Below are 24,691 nucleotides of genomic sequence, written 5' to 3'. Positions count from 1 at the left end.
AGACATGAATAAAATTAATATAATATACAGTTTAATGTTATTTATAGTTTTGTTATTGTTAATTAATTTTCTTCAATTTATTAGCTTAATGTTTTAATATCTATCATTATAATTATTTAAAATATTAAACATTATTTTTTTATTTTAAAGGTAACAATATAATCATTTATATAGAGTTATTTTTAACTATTGTTATTTTAAATTATTTTAAAATAGGGTAAATTACACCGTTGGTCCCTCGTGCACATGCCAGAAAGCATGTGTAGTCCCTATTTCCAAAATTTAACTCATGCAGTCCCTCGTTGTTATTTATCTTGCATGGTTAGTCCCTATGCACGTTAACTGTTAAATCCTTCCGTTTAAGCTACCCACATGCCTTGCACGCAGGGGCATTTTCGTCTTTTTAGGGTTTGTGTCCATATTTAATGCCGTTACACCTTAAATCTTATAAAGAACATTGCAACCCTCTTTTCCTCTGCTATCCTCTCGTTCGTCTCTTCCCCTCGTTCGATCGATTTCTTCCAAATACATAACAATGATCGATATTAAATGCAATTGTGGAGCCACTGCAGTGATTCGCACATCTTATAGCAAAACAAAACCCTGGGAAACTCTATTATGCATTGTACAGTAAAGGTAAGGTTAATGATTTCAATTTCGTTCTTCGTCTTCTCTAATTTTGCCCTAATTCTTCATCTACTTTAATTGGTTCAGGGACCATTATGCAAGTTCATAGGATGGGTGAATGATTATGATCAGGACTGTGATTGTATGGCGTTTAGGATGAAACTTGAAGAACAAAATTGCAAATTTAAGCTTTACCTAGTTATTAGCTGGATTTTTTTTGTTTCAGTCCTTATATATAAAGTGTAGGTTTAGTAATGAAGTTGTTAGTATTTTGGTATGTGTATTTTGTAATGTTATTTGTATTAACAAAAAATTTTCAATTTTAGTTACAATATATTGTGTAATCATAATGTGGTGTTATCAGTTGGTGTTCAAATTTAATGAAAATGTGGTATTTGCAACATATGCAATATACCATTCAATACATGTAGCATCCAATATAACAATTAAAAAGGACAAAAACTAAAATATCCAAGATAACCATTGACCATTAACATAAAGGGACATCCAAAATAACAACATAGTGTTATGGCATACAAATAGTTATCCTAGACAGCAACAAAGTATCAAAATACAAAACATAACAACAAAGTAATATGGCAATAAATGCCTAACAAAAACATAGTTATCCTTCATGATCATGATACCAAACTACAAATTCTCAAAGCATGGGGCTTTTTCCTTTGTTCCCAACTCCATTTTGTACACCACCACTGCTACCTGCTGCACCTTCTCCTGTTGTATTCCCTGCTGCACCTTCTCCTGTTCCATTCCCAGTCTGTGATTGTCCCTTGCAGGTCCTTCCATTATGGCCCACATTTCCACATTTTGTGCATGTTACAAATTTCCATTTTGCGGACACTCCATCATCTTCTGTTGTAGATCTTCTTCTCTTTTTTTTTGGTCTGCCAATAGGGACACGATACTTTAGTGGTATCAACTTGGTAGGACATGTGCTTTTTTCCCACAATAACCTCCCATTAATAGGTTCAACTTTGAAGACATACATTTCTTTCCAAGTCTTGAGCCAATAAGTTGGGTGTACCCATGTCTCAGGTATTCCAACATTTTCATTGTTGAGCCTCATATCCCATATAGCTGCTATACTATGTTTGCAGGGTATGCCTGTCAGTTCCCACCTATTACATGAACAATTTTGTTGGTCCATATTAACCACATACTGATTAGTACCTTCACTTGTAACCTGGTACTTCCCATTGCCACAGAACATTGCCCTACACTGTACTGCCCTTTCTTTAATTTTTTCAAGGGTCTTAGTGGCTGTAGGAGTTAATGGGCCATTAGCTTTATCAATTTCTTTTTGAACCATGACAATTTTCCTCATGATATACTCCCTAATAAACTCCAAGCAACTGATAAATGGCTTATCACGACCCTTCACTATCTTGCTATTCAAACTCTCACACATATTATTCAACAAAGCATCACAATGTGCCCTCCCTAATAAAACACAACTGTATTAGATTATATTTAAAAATTATACACTTATAAACATAATATTATAGACCTGAGAAGTGGGATCTGGACCAGTGCTTAGGTGGAATAGAATTAAGCCAGTCATATGCTTCACTGTTAAGTTTCTTTAGTTCTTCCATGGCACTGTTGAATTGTGGTATGGTGGTACATGTTGCACATTTCCAAAGACAATCCTTGAATTCCTTGCCCCTCCATTTACGTTTCATGTTCTCATGAAGATGCCTTAGGCAATATCTATGCTCTGCTGCTGGGAAAAGTTTCTCAAGTGCAGGCAATAACCCCTAAATCATCAAAAGAGTGAAGTTGCTTATTGAATTGTAAAACATGCATGTGAAAATGAATGGAGAACTTTATTTACCTTTTGTCTATCTGATATGAAAGTGAAGTTGGAGTTTGCATACAAACCAAGATCATCTCCTAAGTTAGTTAAAAACCAGGTCCATGAATTAAAGTTCTCTGCTTCAACAACTGCATATGCCAAAGGGTATGTGCAATTGTTCCCATCTAAACCCTGAATTATCATGTCAAACACAGTAATAAGCAAACAATTAACTATGGTCAAACATTAATCAAATACTAAAATATGATTATGCACATACCACTGCTGTCAGGATCATACCATGGTATGGACCCTTCATGAACGCACCATCAAGCCCTAGTAAATCTCTTTTCCCTGCTGCAAATCCACTTTTCAGTGGACCAAGAAAAATGTATACTCGTTCAAATACCCTGGTCTCAGATGCATAACATGGTTCACTTTGCACTTGAAGTTTGACTGTAGTGTTTGGATTTCTACTCTGCACCTCCTGTAAGTAGTCTCTTAGACATGAGTACTGAGCAGCAAAATCTCCCCTAATTGATTCCAGGGCTTTCATTTTCGCCCTATGAACTTTCATGTCTGACAATCCAAGTTGGTATTTCTTCTCAAGCATCTCACATAATGCTCTAAGTGGTATTTCTGGGTTTGCCTCCACTGTGTCAACAATCTGTTCAGAGAGAAACTTGTAGTTACATGCCCTAATTTTCCTTGTTTGAAGGCACGTATATTGCTTTTCATAGGTCTTAACAGTCCAGTTAATGTTTTTTTTTCCACTTACTCACTAGTAGGACCCATGGGCATTTATGAATAGAACCATCTTTCACTTTCTTTTTCTTTTGACTTGGTCCTACTTTGTCATTACTTTTGCTGGTCCCACCTGTTTCTAATATCCCAAGGTTTGGTATTGTCCCTTTGCAAACCACTCTAATCCTATTTTTGTCATTCTTGACGAAGTAACTCCCTTCTACTCTGTATGGAATGAAGATAAATTTGTTGTTTAACTTCCTTGGCTGTGCTAAAAGTCTGGTGGATGTAAAATGTGCTCTTCGTAAATCTCTTATCTTCTTCCTTTTTTTACTAGCTTCACCCTCATCTGATGAAGATGCAGATACAAATTCTTCAGTGTTTATAACCTCTAATTCTTCATCACCTTCTACTGCTTCATCTCGATCATCAGGAAAACTTCCAACCCACTCCACCTCTTTGTCAATGTTGAGGTGAAAGTTCTTCATATCAACCTCTGGATCATCTAACAAATTATCTTCATCAACTATGTAATCACTATCTTGACTGTATTCACTATCTTTAGTGTCATCACTATCATGACTGTCTTTACTAGCTTGACTGTCTTCACCTGCTTTTTCACTATTTGGTTCATCTTGTTCCATAGGAGTCCCACCAAAAGGTTCACACCATTTAAATGTATCATCCCAACCATCAACATTAGGACATGTGCTTCCTATCATTGGTTCAGTCAAAGGGCTTTCAATTCTTGGTATATAGGCACGGGTTGACTCAACTGTTTCACTCAATGTAACAAGGGGTTGTTCCAAGGTTGTTTCAAGTAATGTACTAGGGGGTTCGTCCATAGTTTCTACATTCTCAAAAATAGGGGCTTCTTCACTAGGACAATCCCCTGAATTTGACCATGTCAATAACAAGCTTTTATGACAAAGGGACTCAGGAATTTCGTGTATCTTTATCTTTGCAGGGTTTGGGGACATTTGATACGTATGCGGCTTGGTTTCCCAAAACTCTGTATACACTTCTATCACCTTGTGTTCATACACGTATGACCTAAAGTGGTTTATATCTTCGTCACAACCCAAAGCATACAACCCAAAATCTAAATCCCAAGTTGGTCGTTTGAAATGATAATAAATACTTTTACCTGGTTCCACACAATCAAGCAATTCCATTATCTCGTCCATATCATGCACCGAGAACAAGTCACTATCAATGCCATCAATATATTTCATCTTCCCCTTTATGTATTTGCGGCCTGGAAACTTCGTAAAAACTCCACCATTGTTCAATCGTATCGAGAACATACATGGATTGTCAGCTGCGAACCCAAAAAAAAATTACGTTTTAGGAACGTATAATGGATGATCAACTGAAAATGTAGAAAATTTTACTGTATGAGCTTTGGAGATTGTATTCCTCCCATTCTTGCCTAATCCTCCAGTTCACCATCGTAGAAAACTAGGGTTTTCTCGTGCAATGCTAAGGGTCGACGGAGGATGAAATGAGAAATGATCAGTTATCGAAGTCGCGCCATACTGGTTCATGTATACAAACCCTGAAAAGACGAAAATGCCCCTGCGTGCAAGGCACGTGGGTAGCTTAAACGGAAGAATTTAACAGTTAATGTGCATAGGGACTAATCGTGCAAGATAAATAACAACGAGGGACTGCACGAGTTGAATTTTGGAAATAGGGACTAAACATGCTTTCTGGCATGTGCACGAGGGACCAACGGTGTAATTTACCCTTTAAAATACTTATCTAGAAACTTTTAACGATTATAAAAATATCATTAGAAAATATTTCTGTTAAATTGAGATTATAATTTAGTTTTCGTATTTATCACTATAATTTATTACTTTTAACTATTTTCAAAATATTTTGTGGTTTTTTAAGTGGAACTGAAATTTATATTTATGTTGACATTGCAATGCGCAGAAACACCTATATAGTTGAAGTCTTTACAAATATATGTTTTTTTAATATAACAATAACGTTATTATTAAATTTGATATAATAATTCGGACACTAAATTGATATAATATATTGATTATTTTGAATTTTATGATAATATATACATTTATTGTAATTTCATAATATCAATCATTTGAATGACTTCTACCTGTGATTTACAAATGAATAAAATTAAATATAATATATGGTTTAATGTTATTGATAGTTGTTGCTATTTTTAACTATTTTTTTAAAATTTATTTGCTTAATGTTTTGATTTCTATCATTATAATTATTTAAAACATCAAACATTATTTTTTTGATTTTAAAGATAACAATATAATGATTTATATAAAGTTAATTTTAACTATTGTTATTGTAAGTTTTTTTAAGCTACTTATTTGAAAACTTTTAGCGATTATAAAAATATATTTTGAAAATATTTTAGTTAAATTGAGATTACAATTTAATTTTTGCATTTATCACTACAATTTATCACATTTAACTATTTACAAAATACTTTTTAGTTTTTTAAATGGAACTGAAATTTATATTTAAATTGACATTGTAATGTTATATTTAAGTTCACAATTTAAGTATTTTGTCCAAACTGTTCAAAAGTTGTAGCTATAAACTGAAAATGATTTACATATAACAACATATTAAATCTAATAAATCAAGTATAATATGTTAAAAATTAAAGACCTTACTTTATAAGCAGAAGTAAATACATTAATTTAATACTGAAATTTAGTTTATATATGATTACACTTTAGGTTTGATATTTATTTAACCTAATTATCCAAATTATAATTATTATTAGAAATAAATTGAAAAGTCATGGGAGTTTCAAATGAATGTGGTGAAAGGAATTTTTTTTCCTTTATAAGTATATAATGATTAGACGAATACATGCGCGTTGCACAAACTAAAATAATATATTTTAAATATTTACAAATATATCTTTTTAAATATATCAATGACGTTGTTAGCTCTTATATAATAAATCTTATAATAATTTGGTATAAACATTATTTATTTTTAAATATATGATAATGTAAACATCTTTTAAGAAATTATAATCTCAACTGTCTCAATGGTCTTTATGTGGAGGTTACTTATGAATAAAACTAAAAATAAATATAGTTTAATGATATTCATAGTTGTTGTTATGATTCTTTGATTTTAAAAAGTTTATTTGCTTAAGATTTTAATTTATATCATTGTAATTATTTAAAACATTAAACATTGTTTTTGTTTTTAAAGGTAACAATATAAAATTTTTAATACACTATTTATAAAATCGTCTATCCAAAGTTAACCATTTAACATTATATTAAAATGAATAGTTTAACTATATTGCATAAAATCATTAATTACAAAAAAGGTTTTGACTTTAAAAGGATAATTGTTCACATAAGACAACATATTTAAACTAATAAATTAACTATAATATGTTAAAAAGATAAAGTCATAGTTTTGTAAATAAAAGTAAAAAATGATATTTTAATATTGTAGTTTTGTTAATTTATAATTAGAATTTAGTTTTTACATTAATTTAACATTGTTAAACAATTTATAATATTTATTAGAAAGAAATTAAAAAGTCATGGAGGTTTTCGTATACTAAATTGATATAATATATTGATTAATATATACATCTATTATAACTGCATAATCTCAATCGTTTGAATGACTTCTACCGCGAGTTACACATGAATAAAATTAAATATAATATATCGTTTAACATTATTTGTAGTTATTGTTATTGTTAATTATTATTTATAATTTATTTGCTTCATGTTTTAATTTGTTTCATTATAATTATTTAGAAAAATCAAACATTATTTTTTGATTTTAAAGGTAACAATATGATTATTTATATAGAGTTATTTTTAATTATTATTAGTGTAAGTTATTTTAAACTACGTATTTGAAAACTTTTAACGATTATAAAAATATCTTTAGGAAATATTTTAATTAAATTGATATTACAATTTAGTTTTTTTATTTATGACTACAATTTATCACTTTTAACTATTTACAAAATATTCTTTGGTTTTCTAAGGGGAACTGAAATTTATATTTAAGTTGACATTGTAATGTTATATTTATGTTAACAATTTAAGTATTTTGTCCAAACTGTTCAAAAGTTGTTGCTTTAAACTGGTCATGGTTACATATAACAACATATTAAATCTAATAAATTAAGTATAATATGTTAAGAGTTAAAGACATAACTTTATAATTAGAAGTAAAGATATTATTTTAAAATTAAATTTAGTTTATTTATTATTGCACTTTAGGTTTGATATTTATTTAACCTGATTAACCAAATTATAATTATTATTAGAAAGACGCTACAATTTATCACTTTTAGCTATTTACAAAATATTGTTTGGGTTTTTTTTAAGTAAAACTAAAATTTATATTTAGTTGACCCTGTAATATTATATTTAAATTAATGATTTAAGTATTTTATACAATGCTACAAAATATCACAACTAGCAATTTTGGTTCATGATTGTATGCATGCACCGACACTCTTTTCATATAACATAATTGAAATAGACTATGTTAAGTCAAAGATGAACATATTTTGGATGCACCATAAGCAAAACATGTGAGATATTGTAGCAACACAAATTTAAATGCCAAGAGGTACCAAAAGTTACCAAAACATAAACTCTTTACTACATTACTTGAGGCAAACCTGTCACATCAAGTATGGTTATAACGACTCACATAGAGACTAACAGCACAATAAACTTACAGAATACACATACTAGACTTCTGATACATTGTACGAACTAAACATTTATTATATTACTTGAGTCTTTTGGTTTTTAAGACTACAACGCATTTATTAACAGAAAACATCGGATTTTCTGGAAACTACATACATTTACAGCTTACAAACATCAGAAAATATTGGATTTTCTAAAACTCTCTCTTTTTATACATTTTCAAAAACAAGACACACATGCTATAGTACAAGATTTGAAACAAAACTTACAAACCATTTTTACAGAAAATATCGGATTTTATGGTGTTTAAAAGTAATACAAAGTTTTCATACAAGCATGCTTATGAACTCACCAACATTTTATATGTTGATTCTTTTCAAAAATGCTTCTATTCTTAGGAACTCAGTAAGCGGTTATAAGAGCCTCAGATACTGGATATTTTGCTGCGTTTTGGGAATTACTTACTTATGTCACTTTTGTTGTAATATTCGAACATATACACTTTGTAAAACGATATAAGTTTGATATCTTAATGTATGATGTGTGGATTGTTATGTTTCATTTATATAAAATCGTGACAATACTATACAATGACGTCACCCGCCTCCGGATGTTTCCGCCGTCCCGGTCTGGGGTGTAACTCAAAGTTATATCTTTAAATTGATAATGATTTACATCCAACAATATATGAAAACTAATAAATTAAGTATTATATGTTAAAAGTTAAAAATATAACTTTATAAGTAGAAGTAAAAATATAATATTGAAATTTAGTTTATATATGATTATACTTTAGGTTTGATATTTATTTAACCTAACTAACTAAAATATAATTATTATTAGAAAAAAATTGAAAAGTCATGGGAGTTTCAAATGAAAGTGGTGAAAGGAAAATGCATAGAAATTTCAAATGAATGTGATAAAAGGAAAAATACTTCATTTATAAGTATAATAGGTGAATGCCTGTGTGTTACGCAAAAAGACCTACATAATCGAAATCTTTATAAATATATCTTTTTTAATATAATAATAATGTTGTTGTTAAATTTGATATAATAATTCGTATACTAAATTGATATAATATACTGATTATTTTGAATTGTATGATAATATATACATCTATTATAACTGCATAATCTCAGTCGTTTGAATGACTTCTACCCATGAGTTACTCATGAATAAAATTAAATATAATATATAGTTTAGTGATATTTTTAGTTGCTGTTATTGTCAATTAATTTTTTTAAATTTATTTGTTTAACATTTTTATTTCTACCATTATAATTATTTAAAACATCAAACATTGTTTTTCGATTTTAAAGGTAACAATATAATCATTTATATAGAGTTATTTTTTAACTATTGATATTTAAGTTATTTTAAGTTGCTTATATAAAAACTTTTAACGATTATAAAGTATATTTAGAAAATATTTTATTTAAATTGAGATTACAATTTAGTATTTGCATTTAGCACTACAATTTATTACTTTTAACTATTCACAAAATACCCATTGGGTTTTTTTAAGCAAAACTGAATTTTATATTTAAGTTGACACTATAATATTATATTTAGATTAACAATTTAAGTATTTTGTCTAAATTGTTCAAAAGTTTATAGTTTTAAACTGATAATTGTTTACATACAACAACATATTAAATCTAATAAATTAAGTATAATATGTTAAACATTAAGGTCATAACTTTATTAATAGAAGTAAAAATATTATTTTAATATTAAAATTTAGTTTATTTATGGTTACACTTTAGGTTTGATATTTGTTTAACCTTATTAATAAAACTATAATCATTAGTAGAATGACAATACAACTTATCACTTTTAACTATTTACAAAATATTCTTTGGGGTTTTTAACTTAAACTAAAATTTATATTTAAGTTAACACTATAATGTTATATTTAAATTAATAATTTATAATGTTATATTTAGATTAATAACTTAAGTATTTTATATAAATTGTTCAAATGTTTTAGCTTTAAAATGATAATGGTTTACATCCAACACTATATTAAATCTAATAAATTAAGTATAATATGTTAAGACTTAAAAACATAACTTTATTAATAGAAGTAATATATTTTTTTAATATTGAAATTTAGTTTATATATGATTATACTTTATGTTTAGTATTTATTTAATCTTATTAACCAACCTATAATCATTATTAGAAAGAAAATGAAAAGTCATAGGAGTTTCAAATTAATGTTATAAAAGGAAAAATATTTTCTTTATAAATATACTAGACGAATTCTCATATGTTGCGCAGCAAAGATTAAAAATATATTAATAAAAAATATTAAAAATATATATATTTAAAACGTTTATGTTATTGATATTAACTTTGAGATAATAATTTTACACTAATATATATATATATATATATATATATATATATATATATTATCTCTATTATTTTGAACAATAATATTCTTTGACGTCAATCCACATTCCTCATTAATAGAATTAAATATAATTATCTATTTAGTATTATTTTTAGCAATTATTATTATTGATTAAATATATTTTTACTTATGCGATCATTTTCTAATTTCAAAGATGATGTTCATTTAAAATACAATTTATTTATAGCTAAATGTAATTTATAATTTGATGTTATTATCATTTAAAATTGTTATTCATTAATTTTAAACCACTTATTATTAATAATAAGTTACAGAAGACTTTTAAGAAACACTTAATATTATTATTAAAATGTGAATCATACACTAAATAATAAAGTGATAAGATAGACAATTTGCATTTCAAAAGAGACTTGTATTGATAATATGACATATCCATATAGTTTGATTTTATTATTTTGTAATTATTGCTTATTAATTTTAAAACCACTTGTGATTATTAATAAGTGAAAGAAACTTTTAAAAAAAAACAGTGACGATTATTATTATTAAAATATTAAACATATACTAAAATATAAAGTGATAAGATAGACAATTTGTTTTTTAAAAAATATTTACATGGATAATATGGATAATATGACATATCTATGACTTTTAATTAATTATTGTTTTGAAGCAACTTGAACATAGAAACATTTATAAAATAGTTAATTAAATATTATATATATATATATATATATATATATATATATATATATATATATATATATATATATCACCTTCCATAACTTATGATCGAAAACATGAATCTAATCTAAATTTCAACCACAACATATAATGATATTCTTAAAAGAATAATTAAATCAAGAAAATATAAAAAAGAATTAGTATATAACAAACTTACAAATTAAAAACTTAAACATAATAACATAGCTCGAAAAATTGTTCAAATCCCTCAAACCAACACAAAAAACTTCAAACTTGTTTTCTTTGTGAATTTTATATGTGATTTGTATTTGTGTCTACTAAAAAAGATTAACCTTTTTATAGTAGAGTTTTATTAAATATATTATATAAGTCATAAAACCTTTGAATTGTTAATCATTATTAAGAAACTTTTGAGTGGTATTCATTAAAATATGAGGTTTCAAATGCATGAAGTATTGGCAAATTTTTATGGGAGTTTCAAATGCATGAGGTTCAAGAAAAAATGCTAGCTTTATAAGTATGTATGACTAGGTGAATGCCCGCGTGTTACTTAAAAACACCTTTATAGTTGAAGTCTTTACAAATATATGTTTTTTTTTAAATATAACAATAACGTTGTTGTTAAATTTGATGTAATAATTTATATACTAAATTGATATAATATATTGATTATTTTGAATAATATGATAATATATATATATATATATATATATATATATATATATATATATATATATATATATATATATATATATATATATATATATATATCATGATTATTTTGAATAATATGATAATAATATGATAATATATATATATATATATATATATATATATATATATATATATATCATGGTTGTAAAAATCAGTCTAGGTGGCCGATTAATCGGCGCCTAGGCGCTTGGCGGCCTCCAACTGCCTACGAATAGGTGTTAGTGGGTTGGTCAATGCTGGTCAAAATCAGTCCAATTTGGTCCAAATCGGACCAACTCGGACACCATTAGTGATTCCAGCCCACTCTAAAGTCGTCGGGCCAATGGAGCCAACAACCCAAAGAGGAATTGTTTTACATTTCGATGGGGATCGTGGCTCTTTTTTATAGAATATTTCTACCTATTATTTTCCCGCACCAACGATGTGGGATGTGGGAATGGTGGTTGAATAACTCTTCTTCTCTTCTTCTTAGTTCACGTAGTAGGTGGTTAAAGGTTTGAGCTTTGGTTTTCAATGGTGGTTTAACTTCTCAATTGCTGGTAGGGTTCCTTCCGATTTTGCCAATGATGATAACTTTGACTAGTCCCCTACTCACCACCGTAGCCACCCTCTCCGACTTCTGACCTTGTCTTTGTTGTTCAGTCTTTTGCCATCGTCTTCTGCCACAAATATGTTTTGGGAACTATACTCAAAGCGTTGGAAGTCTGCTCTTAAGGTAATTCTTTATTGAGTTCTCAAAGGGTTTGTCATCATCTCCAACTTCACACCTATTTGGAAGTTTGTGTAATTGAATCTGTTTCTCTGGTTCATTGTTAAGGTTGAGTTCACAACTAGTTCACAACTATTTCACACCTTTATGAGATTACCGTTTCTCAGGTTCATTGTAATTAAATATCATAGGATGTTTCTGTAACTGAACGTCATAGGATGTTTCTGAATCAATTGAATCCGACTTCACACGTATTTCAAATGATTGATGCACACAAGCCATTTGATGAAAATCCTCACAGAGTTCATTGTTGTTCTTGGTGGAAGCAGACATAAATGTTGATTAAGGACTTCAATATGATGAATCTTTTTCTTAATTCCTAACTTTGCTCTTGATTAGTATCCAATTCAAGGCCTTCAACATTTGAAACCCTTAGAAATCATGAGCCAAACTATGATGATATAAACCATAGTTGGCAACACTGATGCTATCAAGATCTTGGTGAATAAATACCATAAGCTTTTGTATGCTGAATAGCAAGGAATCCAGATGTTTTTAAAGTGTATGGCACCACAATTTCTTTGATAGCTAAATATATAATTGTGAAATGTTGAATTGTTATTTATTTATTGTTATTGTGAAATGTTGAATTGTTGTAATTTAATATTTATTAATATTATATTATTAGTATTTATGTTATATTTATTAATTTTTTAATAATTAATGGTCCCCGATTAATCCCCGCCTAACCGATTAATCCCTTAACCCCAGTCCACTGCTGAGCTACCGTCGAACGATTTCTGCAACCTTGATATATGTATATATATATATATATATATATATATATATATATAATAACTTAATAATCTCAATCTTTTGAATGACTTCTACCTGCGATTTACATATGAATAAAATTAAATATAATATATTGTTTAATGTTATATATATATATATATATATATATATATATATATATATATATATATATATATATAGATATATATATATATATATATATATATATATATATATATATATATATTATAACTTAATAATCTCAATCTTTTGAATGACTTCTACCTACGATTTATATATGAATAAAATTAAATATAATATATTGTTTAATGTTATTTATAGTTGTTATTATTGTTAATCAATTTTTCTAAATTTATTTTCTTACTGTTTTAATTTCAATTATTATAATCATTTAAAACATCAAACATTATTTTTTGATTTTAAAGGTAACAATATAATCATTTATATAGAGTTATTTTTAACTATTGTTATTGTAAGTTATTTTAAGCTACTTGTTTGAAAACTTTTAACGATTACAAAAATATCTATAGGAAATATTTTAGTTAAATTGAGATTACAATTTAGTTTTTGCATTTATCACTTTTAACTATTTAAAAAATATTCTTTGGTTTTTAAGTGGAACTGAAATTTATATTTAAGTTGACATTGTAAAGCGCAGAAACACCTATATAGTTGAAGTCTTTACAAATATATGTTTTTTTTTAATATAACAATAACGTTGTTAAATTTGATATAATAATTTGTATACTAAATAGATATAATATATTAATTATTTTGAATTATATGATAATATATACATTTATTATAACTTCATAATCTTAATCGTCTGAATGACTTCTACCCGCGAGTTACACATGAATAAAATTAAATATAATATATGGTTTTGTGTTATATATAGTTGTTGTTATTGTTAATTAATTTTTTAAAGTTTAATTGCTTAATGTTTTAATTTCTATCATTATAATTATTTAGAAAAATCAAACATTATTTTTTTGATTTTATATCATACTATGTTATAGAGGAAGCATTTTTTCTTTCACCATATTCATTTGAAATTTCCATGCATTTTTTATTTCACAACATTCATTTGAAACTCCTATGACTTTTAAATTTCTTTATAATAATGATTATAAGTTGGTTAACAAGATTAAATAAATATCAAACCTAAGTGTAACCATATATAAACTAAATTTCAATATTAAAAGAATATCTTTACTTCTACTTATGAAGTAATGTTTTTTTTAAAACTTTGTACATATTATATTTAATTTATTAGTTTTAATATATTGTTAGATGTGAACCATTATCATTTTAAAGCTATAACTTTTGAACAATTTGTATAAATTATTTAAATTATAAACTTAAATATAAAATTTCAGGACCAACTTAAATATAAATTTTAGTTAACTTAAACAACCCAAATAATATTTTGTAAATAGTTAAAAGTGATAAATTGTAGTGTCTTTATAATAATTATTATAATTTGGTTAATATGGTTAAATAAATAACAAACCTAAAGTGTAATTACAAATAACTAAATTTCAATATTAAAAGAATATCTTACTTCTACTTATAAAGTTATGTCTTAAACTTTTAACATATTATACTTCATTTATTAGATTTAATATATCATTGTATGTAAACCATTGTCAATTTAAAGCTACAACTTTGGAACAGTTTGGACAAAGTACTTAAATTGTTAATTTAAATATAACATTATAGTGTCAACTTAAATATAAATTTTAGTTCCACTTAAAAAACCCAATGAATATATTGTGGATTGTTAAAAGTGATAAATTTTAGTGCTAAATGAAAAAACTAAATTATAATATCAATTTAACTAAAATATTTTCTAAAGATATTTGTATAATCGTTAAAAGTTTTTAAATAAATAGCTTAAAATAACTTTCAATAACAATAGTTAAAAATAACTTTATATAAATGATTATATTGATATCTTTAAAACCAAAAAACAATGTATGATATTTTAAATAATTATAATGATAGAAATTAAAATGTTAAGAATATAAATTTAAAAAAATTAGTTAACAATAACAAAAATTATAAATAACAAAAGCCATATATTATATTTAAATTTATTCATGAGTAACTTGCGGGTAGAAATCATTCAAACACTTTAGATTATACAGTTATAATATATGTATATATTATTATATAATTCAAAATAATTAATATATTATATAAATTTAGTATATGAAATATTGTATAAAATTTAACAACAACGTTATTGTTATATTAAAAAAAAACAGATATATGTAAAGACTTCAATTATATAGGTGTTTATGCGCAACACGAGGGCATTCGCCTAGTATATATATATATATATATATATATATATATATATATATATATAAAGCGAGAGAGAGAGAGAGAGAGAGAGAGAGAGTGAGTGAGAGAGAGAGAGAGAGGTGTAAGTTCAATTGAGAAAAAATAAAAAAATTGAGAATGTGGGCATTATTCTCAGCCAATCATTTTTATATATGTAAAATACAATTAGATTAAATCATTAAGGTACGTTGTTGTTGTTCTTCTGGATCGTTCATATGTTCTTCATCCACATCATCTATTATTCATTCATTTGGATCGTTCCATTGTTCTTCATCAGCATCACATGTTCTTCGTCAATATCATCTGTTCTTCATCAAAGTCATCTTTTCTTCATCAAAAAAAAAAAAAAAAAAAAAAAAAAAAAAAAAAATGTTAGATGTTCTTCATAAAAAACATCGACATATCATAAAAACATAAATTCTTCTTCAAAAATCTTCGTTTATTCATCAAAATATTGTGATTCATCATCAAAAACATTTATTCATACTATTAAGTGTAAGTCGTGATTCAATCTTGTCCAATTTCGTTTGTGTCAAGCAAAATCGTTAAACATAATCCATATTTATCGATGTCACATCGTTTAACGATCACCAATCATCGAAACTCCATTAATCGAACCTTCACTAATATCAAACGACAGATAACAACCGAAAGTTCATCAACATAGCCATATATTTGAAGAATTTTTAAAAAATCATTTTTCAGGTTTAAAAAACTTCGTTTTCATACATTTTTTCACAAATTTTGATCACAACCTACTGATTTTTGACTGATTAGACTAAGTTTTGATTTGTGTTGTAATTATTGACTTCAATTATTTTACCATAATAATATAAATTGATTTATTTGCACGCCAAATGTTCGATGAATAAAATTGTCAATAAAACCGAGAAGTACAAAATATATAAAACATAAATATAAAAATGTATTCGAAAATAATGTATATTTATTCACATATAACAAAGCTTTTTATGGTTAATAAAATAATCATATAGTCATATTTTTTTTATTACTGTTATATTCATTTATGAATAAATTATAACTTTTTTCCGGAAAATTATAAAAATAGATAAACGTCATTTTGGGGACCTAAATAGTTCCGAATTGCCGTAAAAACACCGTAAGTCATAGCAAATTTCATCAAATTCTGATACTAAACTTCAATGTGAAATTTTTTTTGATGATATCACTAAATTTTCTTCCTATTAGTGATGACATCATCATGTCATGTTATTGTATTCATATATGAATAAAATTTAGATATTATTATGACATATTTAGTGATGATGTTACTAACTTCAATCTCACTAGTAAAAACATAATTATAATCAATTACTTTTATTTATGTGAATAAACTATACATGTTGATTTATTCATTTGTGAATACAACTTTTATATATAAAAATATATAATACACTATAAGAATTGGTTTGTGAATAGCTTTCTTGTATATCGTAACAATATTATTTTACATGTAAATTTAACATTATACTAAGACACACAATATTGTATTGGTTAATGAATATCATTAACATTTGAATTTAACACGATGAAAATGAAAATTATATTAAATTGCATGATATTTATACATGAATATAAAAATATATGGTCTTCGTCAATGATATTCTCATTTGCACCAACCAATAGTCAACCATTGAGATATGAACAAACCACTAATTGAAATGTTATTTATTTATAGAGTTATAACCATTCGTGACAAACATGTTAATACACATAAAAGAAGTTAATAAAAATATATCATTAGTTTACAATAATAGCGATTTATCACATTCTAATCATCACATGATATATTCACACATGAATGTAGAATCGTATGTGAATATTATGTAATATATGTTGTTTATATTGTATATTTATATGTGATATTACATAGTATATTCACATGTGAATATTATATTGTACATTCACATGTGAATATTATTAAGTATATTCACTTATGAATATTAAATGATATTTTCATATGTGAATATTACATTGTATAATATGGTATATCACATGTGAATATTATATAGTATATTCATTTGTGAATATTAGATAATATATTCACTTATGAATAATAGATTATATATTCATATGTGAATATTATACAATATATTCACATACGAATATTACAAGGTGTTTTCACAAATATATAAAAAATTTATATGTTATTCACGTATGAATAATATACAGACTTGTATATTTGTTTTGTGTTTTAATAATCATATATTGATTCAAGTGCAAAAAAATATTCATATGTGAATAAAACGTGGTAATTTAGTTTATGCATTTTATCAAACGGTTGTAGTGCATACACGTTAGCTTTTTTAAAAATGGCAAAAACACGATACTTTGATTATTTAGATCTTACAAAATACTAGATTAATAGAGAATTATTTGAAATTTTTCAAAAAAAAAATGATTTGATGTTTTTCTAATCTTAATTTCGAAGTTTTGTTTGATGATTGATGTGGAATGAATGATATGAAGTGGATCTGTTGTTGATTATCGATGATGTTGATCTAATGACGTTGGGATTATAATTAATCGTAGATGTTGAATATATGCTCGTATTCAATCAGAATTAAAGGTTTGATTGAACAAACCAAACATGAATATTTGTTGTCTACTGTTGAATGATGTTGATAAATGTGTTATTGACGAAGATTGATGAATGATTAACACTGGATGACGTTGATCAAGGGTTTAATTGAAGAAATCTAGATGATTGTTGAAAATTAGAGAAAAAATTTGGATGATAAACGATCGATTAGGAATAAATTTGAACTGTTATTTATTTCTTCACAGATACGTATTTGTGATTGAAGGTTATTATATCATATTTACAAATTTGCTACCATATCTTTTATGTTTAGATGCTAATTAAATGATTGGCTGAGAATGATTCCCCCATTCTCAACTTGTTTAGATACTAATTAAATGATTGGCTGAAAATGCTAATTAATAATTTCGTGTAATATACAAGTCTCACAACTAATTAAATATTAAAGACTATTTACCAAAATTTTAATTAGTGATGATAACTTAAGTTCAAAAACTCTATTATCTAAAAAGTCATTTTCCTCATTAATTTGAGATATCGTCGCCTATATACAACCTTCTTATCTTATTTTTGATATTGTAGATTTTCATTTCACATTGGAGATTTTTTTGAAAGACAAAAATAATTTTAACAAGTATACATGTGTGGCTCAATCACTTTGGTAACTTTAAGCGAACTAAAAAATAGGATCCTTTAACATTTACTATACTTAATTTAACGTTATAAACTCTTATATTTTATCCAGGTTTTAAACCGATAATACTAAACTAAAAGCTTTATAAATTGTGGAGTTATTTTTTTATTATGTATATACAAATGAGAAAATAAAATACTGAAAGTAATGGAATAAGGGGAATACCTTATGCTTGAGAGCCTTAACTTGTTGATTATTTCTTTAAGTTCGTTAGAACGCAATTTTGGAAAATTCCAAAGGCAAAATTTACATAGAAGTATTCAAGATTTGACAATTGAAAATATGTATTTTGTAATCAATGGATAATTGAAAATAATTAATCCTAATCGGCAAACCCTAATAGATAATGGAAAAAATGGAAAATGCATGAAACACATACGGTTTGGTGTTAAAGATTTGAATAGTTGAGAATCAAGATAATAGAATAAAAGATAAATGTGTTGTTTCATTTTTCAAGATCACACTGATATGTCACATGCTTTTCGTCTTCAAGAATCAAGAGCACTCACTGACACTACTAGAATAAAAGGTATCAACAATGGAATCAGCGACAGAAATTTTCCGTAGCTATATTAGCAACGGAATTACCAGGGTTCAGCAACAAAAATAAAAAATAAGCATTTTTATTTAATTGTAGCCTTCAGCGAGGGAGTAACGATCGATTACCAAGGAATCTGCGACGAAATTGCGATGGGCTTAGTCCCTCGTTGATAATTCTTTAGAAGTACACCCCAATCGGTCGTTGATTTTCATTTCCCTCCTTAGGTTTTCATTCCCTCCGATTCCACATTTTCATTCCCCCCAATTACATAATGAAAAGTTATATTTTCCCTGGTTAGTTTTATCATTCCCAAAATTCCATACATTCACTCTCAGTCGACATTCTTCTTCTCCCTCCCAAATTGGGTCGTCGTCACTCACTTTATCAATCAACCGTCGCCCACCATCATCGAGAAGAACAACTCTTCCCCTACCAGGATACGAAAAGGGAAGGTTCACACCCCTAACACAAACGACTTCTCACAGGTAAGCCTTCGTTTCCTCCAATTTCTCGGAATTGTTTTGTATAGGGATTTGGAGTTGTTTATTTTATAGATTTTGACCCGATTATTTTCTACAAAAGAAGCAATAGCTTTTGGCCGAACGTGCAAAAATGGAGGCACGAAAACAAAAAATTGCAGAGACATATAACGAAATACTAAAACTCGCCCAAGGAAATATCACTAATTAGACGTTGGCACTTTTAATTTTTGTGAGTTGGTTTTGATACTTTGAAATCGAGTATGAACATTTATTTTGGTAGTCGAATTTTAATGTTTTGAAATCAAATATTAATGTTCATTTTGGTAGTCGAATTTATTGTTTTGAAATCGAATATGAATGTCTTATTTAGCTTTGTAACATAGCATTTGGTTTTGATTATGGAATAGTTACAAATAAACGGTTATTATATCATATAAACAATTCAACAACGGATCTGCGACAGATCTGAACGGCGCTAGGAATTTTTTGTGACATCATAATTGGTTGTTAAACCGTCCTTATTATATCACCAACGACGGATTTACGACGGATATTAATTTTTTCAAGAACATTCTACGAAAAGATAATCTGGCGCTGACAAAAAAAAATTCCATCACTGATTCTGCCGCTAACCTTCAGCGACATAGCTTTTACTGGTGGACTCATTCTGTCGCTGATTGGTCGTTGAAGGTCTTTAGCGACGTATTTCCGACTGATATTTCTATCGCTGAAGTCAATATTTGTAGTAGTGTGTGATGTGACCTATCATATAATTAGTAATGGATTAATTGAGATTTGAGATATATTAATATTATGTTAAGTTTGGAGAATATCTATCCCTTTAGAATCGAAGATCTTAAGCTCTAGCATACAAAAATATAAGGTTGAACGGTCTTATTAGGTGAAGTTTGGAGAATATATTGCCATTAAAAAGTAAAAGCCCAAAACACTAATTAAAAAAAGGTAACTGACTCGTACACAATAATTTTTTTTATATATAAAAATTTATGCATTATTGAGTTGTACAATGCAACATTTTAAAGCATCAATTGTTCTATATGAAGAAAAATTATTGTGTACAAATGAGTTCCCTATAAAAAATATAAGTTTAAAACGTCCTGTAGTAAAGTATATTATTAATGTTAGAACTTGATGTAAATATGGTGTTTGGGGATTAAATGACTAACATTTGGTGAATTAATATTACCTGAAATGGGTGCGAAGTTAATGAATGAATTAGAACTTATATTACGATGGATATTAGTAATTTATTATTATTATTATTATTATTATTATTATTATTATTATTATTATTATATATTAAGTTTTTCTAAATTACAAATATTGAAAACTTCATCCCACGTAAGAGTGACGAAAAGATGAAGCAATAAGGTCTATAACACAGCTCATCTCGTGGGTGGCGATTGCCCAATGTCTGTTATCACGTGACCCCACGAGCTCTGTGCCTATATCGAGTCCAAGAGAGCAGTTACACAGAAACATTGACCAGATTTGCCATTCCACCTTTTTGGTACTTAAATATAGAAGTTTGCATTCAATACTCCACTTCTCGTCGTTAAACGAGCCTAGATAAGTTTGAGTTCGACAGACTCGATATAGATAGACAGACCTTAGTTTTAACTATGTAGCTTGTTATGTAAGTTTGATCTTGGTTTGGGAAAAATAAAGCCAATAATTCAAAAACATTTATCAAAAACTATGTTTTGGTAAATACAATTTAAAATAGTACACTTTATTTATCATAACTAATATTAAGAGATGTTCAGATTGTGTTTCGAAGTACATCGATGATTTGTTAGCTTTTTGTCATAATCATCAGAAATCAAATATCTTTCTCGTTAAATAGCTTATATCTTTTGTTCATATTTTATCATTGCGTATAGTATAGGACATTATATATATATATATATATATATATATATATATATATATATATATATATATATATATATATATATATATATATATATATATATATATATATATATATATAGACACGGTTAGGTTCATATTAGATGGTGCAATTTTGTGAGACTGTGAAAAACATATTTTTTTTAATTTTTTATTTGTTTTTTTTCCATTTAATTTTTTCAAAATAATATTTAATTTTTTTTTTTGGATTTTTCCATTTATTTTACATTTTAAAATTATTCTTTACAATATGTACAGTATAATATTTTATTAGAATATTTCACATATTTTTCAAAAAAAAAAACGGGATTTTTTTTAAAAAAAAATTTAAGTTTTTTTTTAGTTAATTCAAATTCCGAAAATAATATTAAATTTTTTTTTAGATTTTTTCCATTTATTTTGCATTTTAAAATTATTTTTTAGAATTTATATAGTGCAATACTCTATTAGAATATTTCACGTATTTAAAAAAAAAACGGGATTTTTTCACTTTTTTTTATTTTTTTTATTTAATTTAAGTTCCGAAAATAATATTTAAAAAAAAAATTAGTTTTAGAATTGGTCTTACGGTCTCAAAAAATTAAAATAATCTCAAATGAACCTGAATATATATATATATATATATATATATATATATATATATATATATATATATATATATATGGTTAGGTTCACGTGAGATGGACTAATTTTTGTGAGACCGTAATACGCAATTCTAGCCATTCGTTTGGTAGATAAAAAAAAAACATTTTTAAAATGGAAAATAATTGAAAATTTTTTATTTTTTTCTTCAAATATTATTTTCGGAATTTATATTTCCTATATATATATATATATATATATATATATATATATATATATATATATATATATAGATATATAAAATACAATTTTTTACATATTTTAGTAGAATAAATACAATATTTTACATATCTGAGAAATCTAATATAATATTCTAACGTTATAAAAATCACATTAGAATATTTAAAGTGTAGTATTCTATTCGAATATTTCATGTATTTTAAAAAAACGGTAATTTTTTTATTTTTTTATTTTTTAGTTAATTAAAATATCGAAAATAATAATTAAAAAAAGAATTTTTGAATTTTCCTTTTATTTTGCATTTTAAAATTATTTTTAGATTTGGTTTCACGGTCTCACAAAATTAGCATGATCTCAAATTATCTTATATATATATATATATATATATATATATATATATATATATATATATATATATATATATATATATATATATATATATATCCGGTTCCAGTGAGTATTCTCTATGCGGTGAAAACACCTTAAAAAATTGAATTTAAAAAAAAAATACAATTCATAAAATTGGGTATAGTACTATATCCGGGAGAAAAAAAATTGAAAATTTTTTTGCATCATAAAAATTGAATCATGGATCATAAAAATGATAATGTTTCAGTTTTAATGATCTAAATTTTTTTACTATTTTTTTTTCTCTCTGATGTAATAGTATGCTTGATTTTATGATTTGTATTTTTATTATATTTTTTTCAATTTTTTAAAGATGTCCTCACGAGTCCTCACCCGATCTTTTATATATATATATATATATATATATATATATATATATATATATATATATATATATATATATATATAGAGAGAGAGAGAGAGAGAGAGAGAGAGTTTCCATTGAGATTTAATATAAATATAAAGAGATCTTTAGATTTAACGTCAGCCATATAATTTACATTTGTCGTTCTAACTCTCCCGTGTATCGGTGCGGTAGACCTGTGATAATCATAAATGATTATGTAGCGTCACCCGTTCCTTTCTCATCTGTCACTATCCCCACCACCACAACCACCACCGCCACCACCACTACTACCACCTCTGATACCAGCCAACCCCACCACTTCTACCTCCGTCACTTAGGCTAAGGGGTATGGTCACACACAACCTACTCAAAAAGTGACGCCACATCAGCGCTACATCATCTCCAGTACAAACCCACTACCAACCCACTAACTCTTGGAAATGGTCACCACTCCACAACATTTTTTCTTTTTATTTATTTATTTTTTTTACATTAGAATAATTTAAAAAATAATTATTAAAAAAATATAAAAGCATAAATAGTAATTTTTTTTACATTAATTTAAAAAACAGAAATTTAAAATCTACATTACTTAAAAAACATAATTATTTAAAACCTAAATTACTAAAAAAAACATAGAAAATATTACTCGTCGTCCTCCTCTTCGTCATCCCCATCGTCGTAATTGCCACCGTGTTGCTGGAATTGCCTTTGCCATATATGCTCAGTCGAATTATAACGTAAATTGTGACGTGTTTCATTGTTTTGTATTTCCAAAAGTCGTGTGAATTATGCAGGGCTGCCGACTTGTATTACTGCAGGTGGGTTAAGTATATATCTTCCGGATTATAAATACAAATAGCCTTACCCTCTTCTTCAATTATAATATTATGTAAAATAACACAAGCAGTCAACACCTTCGTCAATTTCGCCCTATCCCACGACCGTGCTGGATGTTTGATAATGTGTCACTTTTGTTTGAGGACCCCAAACGCCCATTCCACATCCTTCCTTGACGATTCTTGTGCTAACTTGAATGATTTTCGTTTTTCATCGACCGGAAATGAGTACGACTTGACAAATGTAGCATACTCCGGATATATCCCATCACCAATGTAATACCCATAATTATATTGATTTTCATTCACAACGAACGACATGTTTGGTGCTTTACCCGGAAAAAAAATATCATTAAATATTGGAGATGCTCCAAGCACATTGAGGCCGTTGTTTGACCCCGCCATACCAAAGAATGCATGCGAAATCCATTGGTCATGTGATGCAACGACCTCTAGTATAATAGTCGGCACGCCATGATCACCTCGTGTGAATTGACC

At 26.6% G+C, this 24,691-nt stretch overlaps 1 protein-coding gene across 1 annotated transcript; it reads right to left on the bottom strand.

The window, feature by feature from the left end:
- Window positions 1-1,288: 1,288 nt before the first annotated feature.
- Window positions 1,289-2,243, bottom strand: LOC145045766 (uncharacterized). Its single transcript, XM_078994088.1, has 2 exons — window positions 2,156-2,243; window positions 1,289-2,088 (listed from the first exon to the last, which is right to left on the bottom strand). Exons 1-2 carry the CDS (start codon window positions 2,241-2,243, stop codon window positions 1,289-1,291), a joined length of 888 nt encoding a protein of 295 aa, XP_078850214.1.
- Window positions 2,244-24,691: the final 22,448 nt, after the last annotated feature.

Source organism: Lactuca saligna, chromosome 5 (assembly GCF_052625555.1).
Source record: "Lactuca saligna cultivar CGN05327 chromosome 5, ASM5262555v1, whole genome shotgun sequence".
NCBI lineage: Eukaryota > Viridiplantae > Streptophyta > Magnoliopsida > Asterales > Asteraceae > Lactuca > Lactuca saligna.
Note: the sequence above shows the minus strand (reverse complement) of the source record. Positions and strands in the feature narration are given on the sequence as shown.

Excerpts from the sequence above, each read along its gene's own strand:
- LOC145045766 (XM_078994088.1), bottom strand. The coding sequence starts at position 2,243 with ATGGAAGAACTAAAGAAACTTAACAGTGAAGCATATGACTGGCTTAAT. Across the intron at positions 2,089-2,155 it reads GTCCAGATCCCACTTCTCAG|GGAGGGCACATTGTGATGCT; the intron begins GTCTATAATATT and ends GTGTTTTATTAG.